The sequence below is a fragment of the Camelus ferus genome, chromosome 4 (assembly GCF_009834535.1).
Source record: "Camelus ferus isolate YT-003-E chromosome 4, BCGSAC_Cfer_1.0, whole genome shotgun sequence".
Classification (NCBI taxonomy): domain Eukaryota; kingdom Metazoa; phylum Chordata; class Mammalia; order Artiodactyla; family Camelidae; genus Camelus; species Camelus ferus.
The window spans coordinates 45327954-45341583 of record NC_045699.1 but is presented as its reverse complement, the minus strand read 5'-3'; the positions used below and the strand labels follow the sequence as shown (position 1 = coordinate 45341583).

The 13630-nt window shown below is 40.5% G+C and overlaps 1 protein-coding gene across 5 annotated transcripts in view; it reads right to left on the bottom strand.

Annotated features, from left to right (window-relative positions):
• Nucleotides 1-13630, bottom strand: part of LOC116663192 (stimulated by retinoic acid gene 6 protein-like) — a 44484-nt gene extending 30854 nt beyond the window's left edge. The window contains exons 1-3 of one of the 5 annotated variants that reach the window (XM_032478030.1): nt 13548-13630; nt 12970-13125; nt 1636-1711 (exon numbers count right to left, since the gene is read on the bottom strand). In XM_032478030.1, the coding sequence (XP_032333921.1) occupies nt 1636-1711; nt 12970-12989 (96 nt within the window). In that variant the 5' untranslated portion in view covers nt 12990-13125; nt 13548-13630. Of the gene's footprint in view, nt 1-1635; nt 1712-12969; nt 13228-13547 lie in introns of those variants that run through there. The other 4 variants (XR_004319326.1, XR_004319325.1, XM_032478029.1 and 1 more) reach the window with 4 other exon arrangements.

Below are 13630 nucleotides of genomic sequence, written 5' to 3'. Positions count from 1 at the left end.
AGCTGGCTGAATGCACCCGTGAGCTTCCAGAATATTTTGTGTTGCCCTGAACAGACGTGGGTTCAAATCTATTCTCTCCCACTTTCTGGCTGGGAGGGAGACAACTTCTCTGAACCTCAGTGTTCTCATCTGTAAAAAAGAGGTACTACCTGTCAGGTTGCAGATCCTTCTTTGCTTCTTACTCCTGTGGATTCAGTCATATTCTCATAGACTTGATGCCCCTTTCCTCACTTTCTTTTACTAGAAACTTCCTGAAAATGAACTCACTTGCTGTTCCCATTTTCTCATCTCTCACTTGTTCTTCAACCCCCTAACCTGGCTTCTACCCTCATCATGCCACAGAAGCAGTTCTGGCCAAAGTCACTAATTACCACCTTGTTGCTCAATCTGAATGTAAACTCTAAGATAACTCTGCTTGACCTCTCAGCAGCATCCACAGCACTGACCTCTTCCTCCTCTTAGAAACGCCCTCTTCGCTACTCTTCCATCAACCACGCTTTGCTGGTTTTCTTCCATTACTTCTCAGGCTCCTTTGCTGGATCATTCTTTACCCAACTACTAGATGTGAAGTTCCTCATGGTTCAGTCCAAGGACCACTCCTCTTGCTCTCCAAGCCTCTCTTTCTTGGCAATCTCATCCATGCTCATGCTTTCAGGGGCCACCAAACACACAGGAGACTCACAAACTTGAATCTGCAGCCCAGACTTGGTCCAGAATTGTACTTTCAACTACATGATTGGCAATTCTTTTGAATGTGTTGAAAGCATCTCAACTTCAGTATGTCTTAAATGGAACTCATAATTTTCCTCTCTGCCCTGTTCCTTCATCCACACCAAACTTGGAGCTCTTCTAATTTCCCTTAACAAGTGAATGGCCGGTACCACCATCCATCCAGCTGTGCAAGTGAGAAACCCAAGAGTCACCCTCAGCCTCTCCCTCTCCTCTCCTCTCTATCCAACCCATTACCAAGTCCTATTGCTTTTACCACCTGAACTCTCAAGTCAACCACCATCATCCAGGAGGAGGTAAAACTACCTCACTCGGACCCCTGCAACCATCTTCCAATTGGTCTCCCTGCCATCTCTCTTGCCTGCCTCCAACCTGATCCCCACAGTGCAACCAGAGTGATCGTTTCAACACATAAATCTGACCCCACCACCCCAAGCTGGAAACACTCGAATTACTTCCCGCTGTGTTTAAAACAAGGACAAAACTCCTTCACAAGGGGACTGGCCCTGGCCCTGCTCACCTCTCCAGATACCTCCACCTCAATTCTCCATTCCAGCTCCTCTGGCCCCCTCAGCTCCTCACCCTCCACCCCACGCTCCTTCCCCCGACAGGGCCTTTGCGTGTACTCTCCTTTCTGCCCAAAATGCTCTTTACTACATCTTCCAACAGACCTTAGCTCTGTCACCGCTTCCTCAGAAAAGCCTTTTCTTATTCCCCTAAAAGTCAGTGTCCCTGACTCTTGGGGTCTTCAAAGCTTTCTTCTGCCTGTGTTTTTGGTGCATAATGTAAAAAAACAAGTCTCTGCTGACCTATTCAGACCCCTTTGGGAGCCTGTGTATGGGAGCAGCCCAGGTCTCCTTCTATACCCTCCTTGTCCCTCCCTGCCCCTCCCCTGCCTTAACTTACTGATGGGATGAGGGAGTAATGGAGGAAGAGCTCCATGTCCACTGAACTGGTACAGGTGCCATTTAGCTGCCTGGTACTGAAAAACAGCCAAAGAACACATTCACATCATCAGTCACTGCTGCGGTCAGTGACCCTTTAGCCTTGAGGATCACTGTTAGGAATTTGGCTTGATAAATCTTTAGCCAGACTCATCAATAAAAAAAGGAAGAAGGCCCAAATCAATAAAATCAGAAATGGAAAAGGAGAAGTTACAACTGACACCACAGAAATACAAAGGATCATAAGAGACTACTATGAGCAACTATATAACGATAAAATGGACACATTCCTAGGAATGTATAATCTTCCAAGACTAAACCAGGAGGAAGTAGAATATATAAACAGACCAATTACCAGTACTGAAACTGAATCAGTAATTTTAAAACTCTCAACAAATAAAAGTCCAGGACCAGATGGCTTCATGGGTAAATTCTACCAAACGTTTAGAGAAGAGTTAACATCTATCCTTCTGAAACTATTTCAAGAAATCGCAGAGGAAGGAACACTGCCAAACTCATTCTATGAGGCCATAATCACCTTGATACCAAAAACCAGACAAAGATGTCACAAAAAAAGAAAATCAAGGGCCAATATCACTGATGAACATAGATGAAAAAATCCTCAAAAGATACTAGCATCCTAACTCCGGCAATACTTTAAAAGAGTCATAAACCATGATGAGGTGGGATTTACCCCAGGGATGCAAGGACTTTTCAATATCTGCAAATCAATCAACGTGATGCAGCACATTAACAAACTGAAGAATAAAAACCATATGACCATCTCAATAGACACAGAAAAAGCTTTGATAAAATTCAATATCCATTTAAGATTAAAAACTCTCCAGAAAGTGGGCATAGAGGGAACATACCTCAACATAATAAAACCCACTTATGAAAAATCCACAGCTAATATCGTACTCAACAGTGAAAAGCTGAAAGCATTTCCTCTAAGATCAGGAAAAAGACAAGGAGTCCCACGCTTGCCACTTTCATTCAACATAGTTTTCAAAGTCCTAGCCACAGCAATCAGAGAAGAAAAGGAAATAAAAAGAATCCAAATTGGAAAGGAAGAAGTAAAACTGCCACTGTCTGCAGATGACATGAAACTATACATAGAAAATCTTAAAGGTGCTTCCAGAAAACTACTACAGTTCCTCAATGAATGTGGTAAAACTGCAGGATACAAAATTAACATACAGAAATCTGTTGTATTTCTATACACTAACAACAAGATATCAAAAAGAGAAATTAAGGAAATAATCCCATCTATCATTGCATCAAAAAAAAATAATAAAGTACCTAGGAATAAACCTACCTAAGGAGGCAAAAGACTTGTACTCTGAAAACTATTAAGACATTGATGAAATAAATTGAAGATGACACAAACAGATGAAAAGATATACCATGTTCTTGGATTGAAGAATCAATATCGTTAAAACGACCATACTACCCAAGGCAATCTACAAATTCAGTGCAATCCCTATCAAATTACCAATGGTATTTTTCACAGAAGTGGCACAAAAAAGGTTAAAATTAGTATGGAAACACAAAAGAACTTGAATAGTAAAAACAATCTTGAGAAAGAAGAACAGAGCTGGAGGAATCATGTTCCCTCTCTTCAGATTATACTACAAAGTGATAGTAATCAAAACAGTATGTTACTGGCACAAAAACAGACACACAGATCAATGGAACAGGATAGAAAGTCCAGAAATAAACCCACATACTTATGATCAATCAATCTACAACAAAGGAGGCAAAAATATACAATGGAGAAAAGACAGTCTATTCAGTAAGTGGTGCTGGAAAAACTGGACAACTACACAAAAGAGACTGAAATTAGAACATTCTCTAACACCATATACAAAAATAAACTCAAAATGGATTAAAGACCTAAAAGTAAGATCAGATACTATAAAACTCCTAGAGGAAAACATAGAACATTCTGACTTAAATTGCAGCAATATTTTTTTGGATCTGTCTCCTAGAGTAATGGAAATAAAAGTAAAAATAAACAAATGGGACCTGATTAAACTGAAACCCTTTTGCACAGCAAAGGACATCATAAACACAATGAAAAGACAACCTACAAACTGGGAGAAAATATTTGCAAATAATGTGACTGACAAGAGATTAATTTCCAAAATATACAAACAGCTAAAATAGCTCGCTTGGTCTCTCGCTCTCATGCTCTCCCTCTCTCTCTTGCTCTCACTCTTGCGCTTTCTCTCTCTCTCTCTCTCTCTCTCTCTATATATATATATATATAAAGAACAACCCAATAAAAATATGGGCAGAAGACCTAAATAGACATTTCTCCAAAGAAGACATACAGATGGCCAACAGGCACATGAAAAGATGCTAATATATATGTTAATTATTAGAGAAATGCAAATCAAAACCACAATGAGGTATCACCTCACACTGGTCAGAATAGCCATCATCAAAAAGTTTACAAATAATAAATGCTGGAGAGAGTGTGTAGAAAAGGGGACCCTCTTACACTGTTGGTGGGAGTATAAATTGGTGCTGCTACTACAGAGAACAGTATGCAGGTTCCTTTAAAAACTAAAAATAGAGTTACCATATGATCCAGAAATCCCACTGGCATATATCTGAAAGGAACTCTAATTCGAAAAGACACATGCACCCCAGTGTTCATAGCAACACTGTATACAATAGCCAAGACATGGAAGCAACCTAAATGTCCATCGACAGATAAATGGATAAAGAAGATGTGATACATATATACAATGGAATCCTATTCAGCCACAAAAACGAATGAAATAATGCCATTTTCAGCAACATGGATGGACCTAGAGATTATCATATTAAGTGAAATAAGTCAGACAGAGAAAGACAAATATCGTATGGTATCACTTACATGTGGAATCTTAAAAAATGATACAAATCAATTTATTTACAAAAGAGAAATAGATTCACAGACAGAAAACAAACTTATGGTTACCACAGAGGGGGAAAGAGGAAGGAATAAATTTGGAATTTGGGATTAATAGATACATACTACAATATATAAAATAAACAACAAGGACCACAGGGAACTATATTCAATATCTTGTAATAATCTACAATGGAAAAGGATCTGAAAAAGAATAGACATACATGTATAACTGAATCACTTTGCTGAATATCTGAAACACTGTAATTCAACTGTATTTCAGTTTTTTTAAAAATGTCTTAAAAGATTAAAATTGAAACACCACAAGAACAAAAATGACTATTAAAGTGGGAATTACTGACAATACTATCCAGAATTACTGAAGGTTAAGACACGTCGGTATTCATTTGCTGGCAATCAGCATAAGGAGGTACAACCGTTCTGAGGATTAATTTTGCAATATATACCAAGAAACTTTCAAATACAGTGATTCCATTTCTAGGAATTCTACTAAAAAATTACACACTAAGGAAATAACCAGAGAGGTGTCTGAAGACATGTTATAGAATGCTAAGATTCTCACCCTTCCTTCTTGCCTCCCTTCCTCATATGTGTGTATAACATTTTAAACGTAATTTATGCTCACAGAAAACATTCAAAATGTTTACAAACGTATAAAGTAGTAACTAAAAGCCCCTTCTCCTTCCATAATTATTCATGTTTAAAACCTGTAGTTTTAAGCAAAAATGGGATTAGACTAAGCTTGATTTCTTCATTTAATCAATAAAGGAAAGGAATTTCATTTACTAAAGAAAGGCAATTTCTCACATCAGTATATACAGACCCATGGAACTCTTTTGGCCGGGTGACCCTGCCTACACAGATTCGCCCCCGGGCTTGTTACCTGCTTGGAAGGCCTGAGCCAAGACTTAGTCTGGTAGCAGCAAGAAACAGGTGAGCTCAGTGAGGGCGGGGAGCGTCACTCTCTAAATAAGGGGTCCACGGCTACAGAGTCTGGTCCCCTGGGCTATGCTTCACTCCAGCAGCCACTGCTGGGAACGGATGAAGCAGGCACTGAAGCCAACCCACGTTAGAAGGCCACAGAGACACACTTCTTAGTCTCTGAGACTCATACTGCATCCTGGACCCAGGGCTGGTGGGACAGATCTGTTGAGGGGTGAACAGCACATACAGGGCAGCAGCAGAACAGCACCCCCAAAATGAAGAAAATCCTATTTTCCACTGACGATAGCTTGGAACTGTGTTTACAATATACTGTTATGTGAAAGAAAATAGTAAGGTAATATGATCCCAAATTGTGAAATGTTGTAATCTCTGGGTAGTGGGATTTGAGGTCATTCCAAATTTTAAGAATGATTTTTTTCTGAAATTAATGAGGGTAGTGAATAGATGTATTTTGTGCAGCTGCTTAGAACAGTGCTTGACACAAAGCAGGCGGCAATCAACACAGGCTGAATGAATGCAGGGGCTGCCTTTGTAACCAGGGAAAAGACTGGATGTTGTCCCAAAGCAATAAAACGCCATTCTGAAGGGAAGTTGCCATGAATCAGCATAAAGTGAAAACATACAAGATCTGTTCTGTATAGAGCATTAATTACAAATATTTCATTAATTAAAAGAGATTGAAAATAAGATGTGTGGGCAACTCCAAGCAGCAACATACAGCCAGTGCATCTAGAGCATAGATTATCCGCACTCCCAACTTTTTCCAACACCCCCATGCTGATCGCCTGCTGGGTGTGGTGGGGTGTCTCTGTGCTCCCACAATTCTTCTACTTCCTTTGTTCCTAACATTATCACTCTATATAAGTTAAACATATGACAATAGCTTTCATTGATGACATCTCTTTACTGTGTGTCACTATGTCCAGGGAATTTTGCTAATTTGTATTACCTTATTTAATCTTTACAAGAATCTTGTGAGGTAGATTGTATCACCTCCTTTTCCAAATGAAGAACTGAAGCCCCAGGAAAGGCAGAAGAGGCTTCCTAACTTGCCCTGGAGGAGGCGAGGCTGGCAGCCAGGCTCCCCCGCATATCACCATCCTCCCAGCCCCCGCTGCTGGCTCACATGGAGCTCCTAGCGTTCACTGACCTTCTGGGCTATGGCTGACTCATCTCTGATCCCAAGTCCAGCCCAGCACCTGGCACAGCCAGGCTCAGGACCTGTTTGCTAACTTCCACGGGAACTTCCCTCAGGAAGCTGAGGTCCTGAGGCAGCCAGTGAGCAGAAAACATCACAAAGTCCAGGACTAGTTCAGGTCCAGCTCAGGGGGCTTAGTGAGCGGGGCACTGACCACGTTGGGAGCAGCAGAAGGGAACTTGGTTCCCACTACTGAGCGCAGTTCTCCGGGAAGGAGGCTGGGAAGGAGGAAGAGGTGTGTGTGGTGCGTGCGTGTGTGTGTATGTCTGTGTGTGTGCGTGCATATGCACGTGCGTGTGTGCCCATCCATGTGATGCTTCCAGCAACGCAGCAGCCTGTGTGCTGGGGTGTCTGATTCTGACCCAGCCCTGCCCCACCTTTGTGAATCCCATCAGTCCCCTAATACACAGCCTCCCACAACCCTGCCTTGGGGTTGGAGGCAGACATAATAGTGTGCTCAGGCTGATCTTCGGACTTGATGTCACATTATCAGGAATTTTGCAACCCAGTTGTTAAACACTACCACTGGCAAAAAAAATTATGTAAGTGTATAATTTTGTAAGTCTATAATTAATATGTAAGTGTAAAATTATGTAAGTGTATAATTAAATAAATTATGTTAAAAAGAAGGTAGTAAAGCCTCAAAACCCATCACTTCCTAATCATTTTGCTACCTTTTGCTATGATCTATGCTCTTGGGGTTATTTGCATCTGTTACATCTGCCCAATGAAGATGCTACGTTATGGTGTGTGCTACTACTGGGCCTCAGAATGTTTACACCAGGGAAATGAGTGAGCACTACAAATCAGGCTTTAATTTACTGTTCCGCTGATTGTCTAGAAAATTATAGACAAAATGTTAATGAGACAGATTAAATTTAAACGTACGTTGTAGCCGTTACATTGCGAATAGCAAAAAAAACAAAAAAGAGGAAATATTCTTTCAGAATTTAAAACTCTTACCCCATTCATCCAAAAAGTAGTTTCCGGCAATTGACAAATGAGTGGAGTTCTGACTTAGCCTTACCTCCACTGTTTCACGTTTGTCTTACTCATGAACGTAAATAAAAATATCAACCAACATTCATGGCAAAACTATGCTCACTGGTCAACTGCGAGCTGGCTGGCTACATACACAAGAGTTCCACAAAAACCAATGAAAGCATTCCGTGAGATTTAATTGGCTCTGTGGAATCTGCAAGAATGATCATTGCATATTTTATTATTTGTAAGCTGTGTGTGATACATCTGTTCTATCAGTACAACCATGTTAAACTTACGCACACATATGCAGACTTTTTTCAGGGAGTGAGTTATTACACACATCCCGGCACTGGCAAGGTGGGACGCTGGCTCTGGCATGGTCAAGAATAATGTGGATGCCTGAGTTTGGAGACCTATGTCAGTATAAACCATGCTTTAGGGGAAAGACAAATTTAGTGGAGAGAATACAGGATGGGGCCAGTGCCTGACTCTAACCCTCTTCAAAAGCTCTGCAAATGAGGAGGCTGGATCAGATCCGTGTTTTTTAGTTTTGTGACTATGAGTCAAAAACACATTATAGTCACAACCCAGTTCAGACATGTGGGTGTGCAAAACAAAAGTTTCATGAAACAATAACCTGAACATGCACAGTGATCTCCGGTACCTTTATAATTTGATTCAATCCTATTCATCTTGTTCTCCATTCAATTTTGTAAAATGCTGGTCATAATCACGAAATTAATTTTACAACTCACTCAAGGGTCTCAGCTAGCTATGTGTAAAAAACGACAATAACTTGACAACGAGGTGATTGCTAGGGTAGAGCCTGTGCCTCCCTGAGGGTCTCTGACTCCTGACACCTGCAGTCTTTGCACTGCAGTGTTCCTGGACACCAGGCCTTGCTCTGATGGACAGACAGCAGGTGAGGACATTTGGAAACTCTTTAGCTCAGGCCCTCATTGTCTTTCTGGAACTGTCACACAGTCTCCTTGATCATCTCCCTTTATCTGTTAAAAGGATAAAGTTTCATTGGACTATTTATTGGTCTTCTCCTGATAAGAAGTTGTGAAAGGTTTTTCTTCACCTGTTAAGTAATCCGTCCAGAAAGCAAAGGTTCTGTGTTTTATCAAAATAATTTCCCGGTGCTTCATGTTATCTTAATCAGATCTTTGATTATTTAAGAGAACGGAATCATTTAATTTTAAAAGAGCTAACTTTTGCTCACAACTATGTAACCATTTCTATTTGTCAGTGATCATTCTTGCAATTCCACAGAGCCAATTAAATCTCACGGAATGCTTTTATTAAAAACTTTTATTGTCACTTTGGTTAAACAGATAACTAAGTATTGTTTCTTAGTGACCTGCGATCCTTATTTAGTCAAGTGTCTAAACCTTTTGATATTTTTGACAAACTTCCCCAAATCAAACTTTAACTAAAGTCTTCTTGACATAGAAGTCACTTTGGGATTTTCCAGAGAGCCCTTGGAACATCTCAAAAGATCTTTCTCCTTAAAAACAGAGAGACAGAGGCTTATTGACATGTTAAATTACATGGGAAGCACGTCAAATAAGAAGTAATACTAGGCTTTCTTCATGCTGTATTCGTATAGGTATATAAGCGTTCCGGAAATTGCATAAATTCCTAAAATTCTGATGTCTGGTATAATCAGTCATAATTCTAGTTATATAATTCTTAAAATGTCTGTTACAGAAATAACCAAATTTCTTTGTCAATTGCATTATAATGAACCTTAATCAGATCTTTAACCATGGCCATTTTAAGTCTTTTGTCATTCACAGAAGATAGGGTTTTACTCTGACGTTTTTACAAAAGTGTTTGCAAGTGTGCTTCATATTCAAGGAGATTCATGGAAAGGACTCTGGCAAGCACAGGCTTCTGATTACTCTAAGATCATAAAACTGAACTGGGTCTAAGAATTTCCAGAACTGATGGAAAAACTGGATTCAAGCAGAACAAGAATCAGTAACAGACTGGATGAACTGATGGGGATGATGATAATTTTTATGACTTTTTGTCTGAAACATTGCTGGTTCTTTAATGTTTTTTTTTTTTTCAGGTTAATTACTTTAATGTTAATATTAAGGAAACTTTTTCCTCTTAAGCTACCTAGGAGTTAGAGCAATTTGGCAAAATATACCTTTGTGAATAAAGATGAAACAGTTACTTTTTCTCCTGACCTGATCCCTCCAGAATTTTGAAGCTTAGTGAATGTTCTTTATGGCATTATATTTATTTACATAAGTTAATAAGAATCTGTTCTCCTTGTAACAGGATACAGTTGGAAACATTGAAAGCTTTGGCTGGAATGTCAGATTTGAGAAAATGCATAGAATCAATATGATAAGACAACTTTAAGTAAATAAGGTTGACTTTATAGAGACAATAGAGTCCCTTGGAAAAACAGCCTGGTACCTTGCTTACAGGATTCCTGACAGCCTTACCAGGTGAGAAAGGAAGGTCACTTCCTGGCAGGTACAGGAGCCTCAGGATATTTGGGGGACCTCAAGAAGAGAGGAATTAACTTAAATCTCTAAGTATTACAGGCAAAATGTGATGGAAAGTCTTTGGCTTGGCTTCCTGGGCTCAAGACGCTTTTAAAAGTTCAGTCTGTGATTCCTTATGAAAAGTTCCAGTAAAGAAGATTTAAAAGAGCCTATAACGTCAATTGCTATTCTTGTTAAACCTATGTAAATAATTGGGTCAAGTTCATTGAAACTAGACTATTTTGTGAACAAATTAGTTTTCTTTTGGCTATCTTTGATAGAAATGGGGTGATTTTAGAAAAATTATGTTTCAGTAGAAACTATAATACACACTTCTAGATATTAGATTCTAGTTCTGTTAATTGTCTTCGATGTTTCGTTTTTTCACCTGTAAACTGGACTGCATCCTGAGTTTCAGTTTCCTCAAGTATCTGGCTATAAATCTCCAAACTAATGTTTCCCATTTTCTCCCATCTTTTCGACTTGGAATCACTAAGAACAAAAGCTGCTGCCTTTTTCCCCGAAACCCTGCAAACTGAACGTGAATGGCTTGATGTAAACTTCAGAGAAGTCATCACACCAGCTCTCACTGAGACAATAGTTGTGCCTATTGCTGTGTGGGCCACTCAGAAAGTGTACCTGAACACCTGATGACATCATCAGAGACATTCAATCTGCAAAAGATGTTTTTGACCCTAACACCTAGAAATTTTCTTGACCAGCTGCCTTCTGGGCTCACACACTGGTTAAGAGTCTGCTCCAACTATTAAGCTTTGGTGTTCTGTTTCCATAGAAATGCCTCTTATGAAATACCTGATTGCCTGCACCACACAGGCCTACCTCTGGGAACCCGCCTGTGAGACCACCTCCTAAAACAAGACACAGCTCTTTAACTGAACCAACCGAGTCTCAGTACTGAGACAGGTTCAGTCAGACGAAGCAAGTTGTTAGCTCAGCTTCTGGACTGTGAAACTGTTTGAGACGCTTCAAAGGTGGGATGAAGGAAGGCAGAATCTGTTACCCTAAGATGCGCCTCTTCAGCATAAGGATTATTTTAAGATGGTTGTTTTTAAGAAACTGTAGGCAGACGAGAAGCTTTGAAAATTGAGCAGAAGTTCCCCTTTTGTAGGAGACATTTACAGGTACAGGGGAAATCTCCACTTGTAAATCTACATTTGGGATCTTCTTTACTGTACCAAAAATGGTAGATAAGGTAGACAAGGTAAGATGACCCCATCTCTAGAAACTCTTACCAATGCAGAAAACAATGACTTAAATCTGCATAACGACCTTACCTTTGTTTACTGTACTTTTCCTGTAACCTCCTATAACTGACTCCCCACCCCCAACATCTTCTTTTGTCTTTAGCTGAAGGTGCTATTTAAGGTGACAGCTTCAGCCATTTGGGGGGGCTACTCAGTTTTCCTGGGTACCTCCCATGTACACAGGAGGTGTACATGTTATTAAACTTCTGTTTGTTTTTCTCCTGCTAATCTTTTTATCACAGGGGTGTTTCAGTCAAGAATCTAGAAGGGTAGAGGCAAAATTATTTTTCCACCCCCAACAATCACATCTATCGAAAGTCTAAACAGATAACACTAGGACACCAGAAAGTGATGGTTCTATTTTGGAGTAGCCTTTTAAGCTCTGGGATCATTTAAGATGAAGTGTTCAAGTTTAAATGGTTGAGTAACACTGACATCTGGACACCCTCAAAGTCCTTTCACATTCTCCTCGCGTATTTACAAAGCTGTGGGTTAGGTAGGACAGGGGTTATTACACCTGATTAACAGATGAGGAAACTGAGGCTTTAAGATTTGCTAGAAACTACAGGGTCAGGATTCAAACCCAGGTCCTCTAACACCATGTCTGAGTCCTACCCACTCCACTCCAAACTGAAGACGAACAGAAATATTTTCAGTGACTCGGGAGCCAACCCATAGTTCCTTCCTCTGTGTCAGCTGCCCACAAATTAGCTAAACTATGCTTTCCTCCCAATTCCACGAATCACCAACAGTAAAGAAGATAGTTGCCAGGTTTCTCAGAAAACTAAAAACAGAACTACCATATGACCCAGCAATTCTACTCCTGGGTATGTATCTGAAAAAAACAAATACAGTAACTCAAAAAGATACATGCACCCCAATATTCATAGCAGTGTTACAATTGCCAAGATAAGGAAGCAACCTAAGGGTCCATCAACAGATGATCAGATAATGGAATGTATGGACTGGAACTAAGCCACAAAAAAGAACGAAATTTTACCACTTACAACAACATAGATGGACTTGGAGGGCTTTACGCTAAGTGAAACAAGTCAGACAGAGAAAGTCAAACACTTATATGTGGAATCTAAAAATACAAAAAATTGGTGAATATAACAAAAAGGAAGCAGACTCACAGACATAGAGAACAAACTAGTGGTTACCAGTGGGGAGAGGGAAGGGGCAAGACAGGGGTAGGGGAGTAGGAGGTACAAAGTATTAGGCGTAAAATAAGCCACAAGGACATATTGTACAGCACAGGGAATGCAGCCAATATTCTATAATAACTATAAATGGAGTGTAACCTTTAAAAATTTTGAATCACTACATTGTACACCTATAACTAGTATTGTACATCAATGATACTTCAGTTAAAATTGTTTTTAATTTTTAAAAATTAAAAAAAAATAGAAGACAGCTGGCAGGAACACGTGGTTGTCCAGCATGACTTGTCTTAAGCCTGACTCTGACTCACCTTGCGTTTGGGAAAAGCATCTTGCTGGAAAAGCACGCGCTGCCTGCAGCCCCGGTGGGCAGCCTGCTTCTCTGGATTGTTCTTTGGGCTTCTCTGGCCTCTTGGTGATGACTGCTTCTGATATTCTGATGTTCTGGCCAGTTCTCTTCACAGCACCTAAAAAAAAAACTCAGGGAGAAGGCAAACATCCAGTCAAATATTTACCAGAGAAAAGACAGCAAGCGGGTGGCTTTCTTCCTTGTTTGGGAACACTGCTGGCTATTCTGCTCTCCCGCCCTTCTCCGGCTTCCTCACGCAGAAGCAGGAGCTGCCCCCCTCCCTCCTCCCTCCGGGACCCCTTCTGTCTCCTCCAGCCCCCGCTGGCTGTGGCCACTGGCTCCTTGAGCTACTGGAGCTCCGCCCAGCAGTCGAGGCCCCTTCAGCTAGCTGTAAAAATGATTACAGGCAATAAAGTAGGACTCTGCCTCAAGGAAATAAATTAGGAAACCAGGACCACTGGCTTCAGGTATCTCCTCGGAAACAAGGCCATTTGCAGGGAGAAGGGGCTGGAGACAAGTTCAAAACCAAACCCCACCCACGTGGCAGAGCTGGCTAGCTGTCCACCAGGAATTCCTGCTCCCGGGTCATAAAGTGAGGCTGATGCTGGCAAGGATCTGCCCAG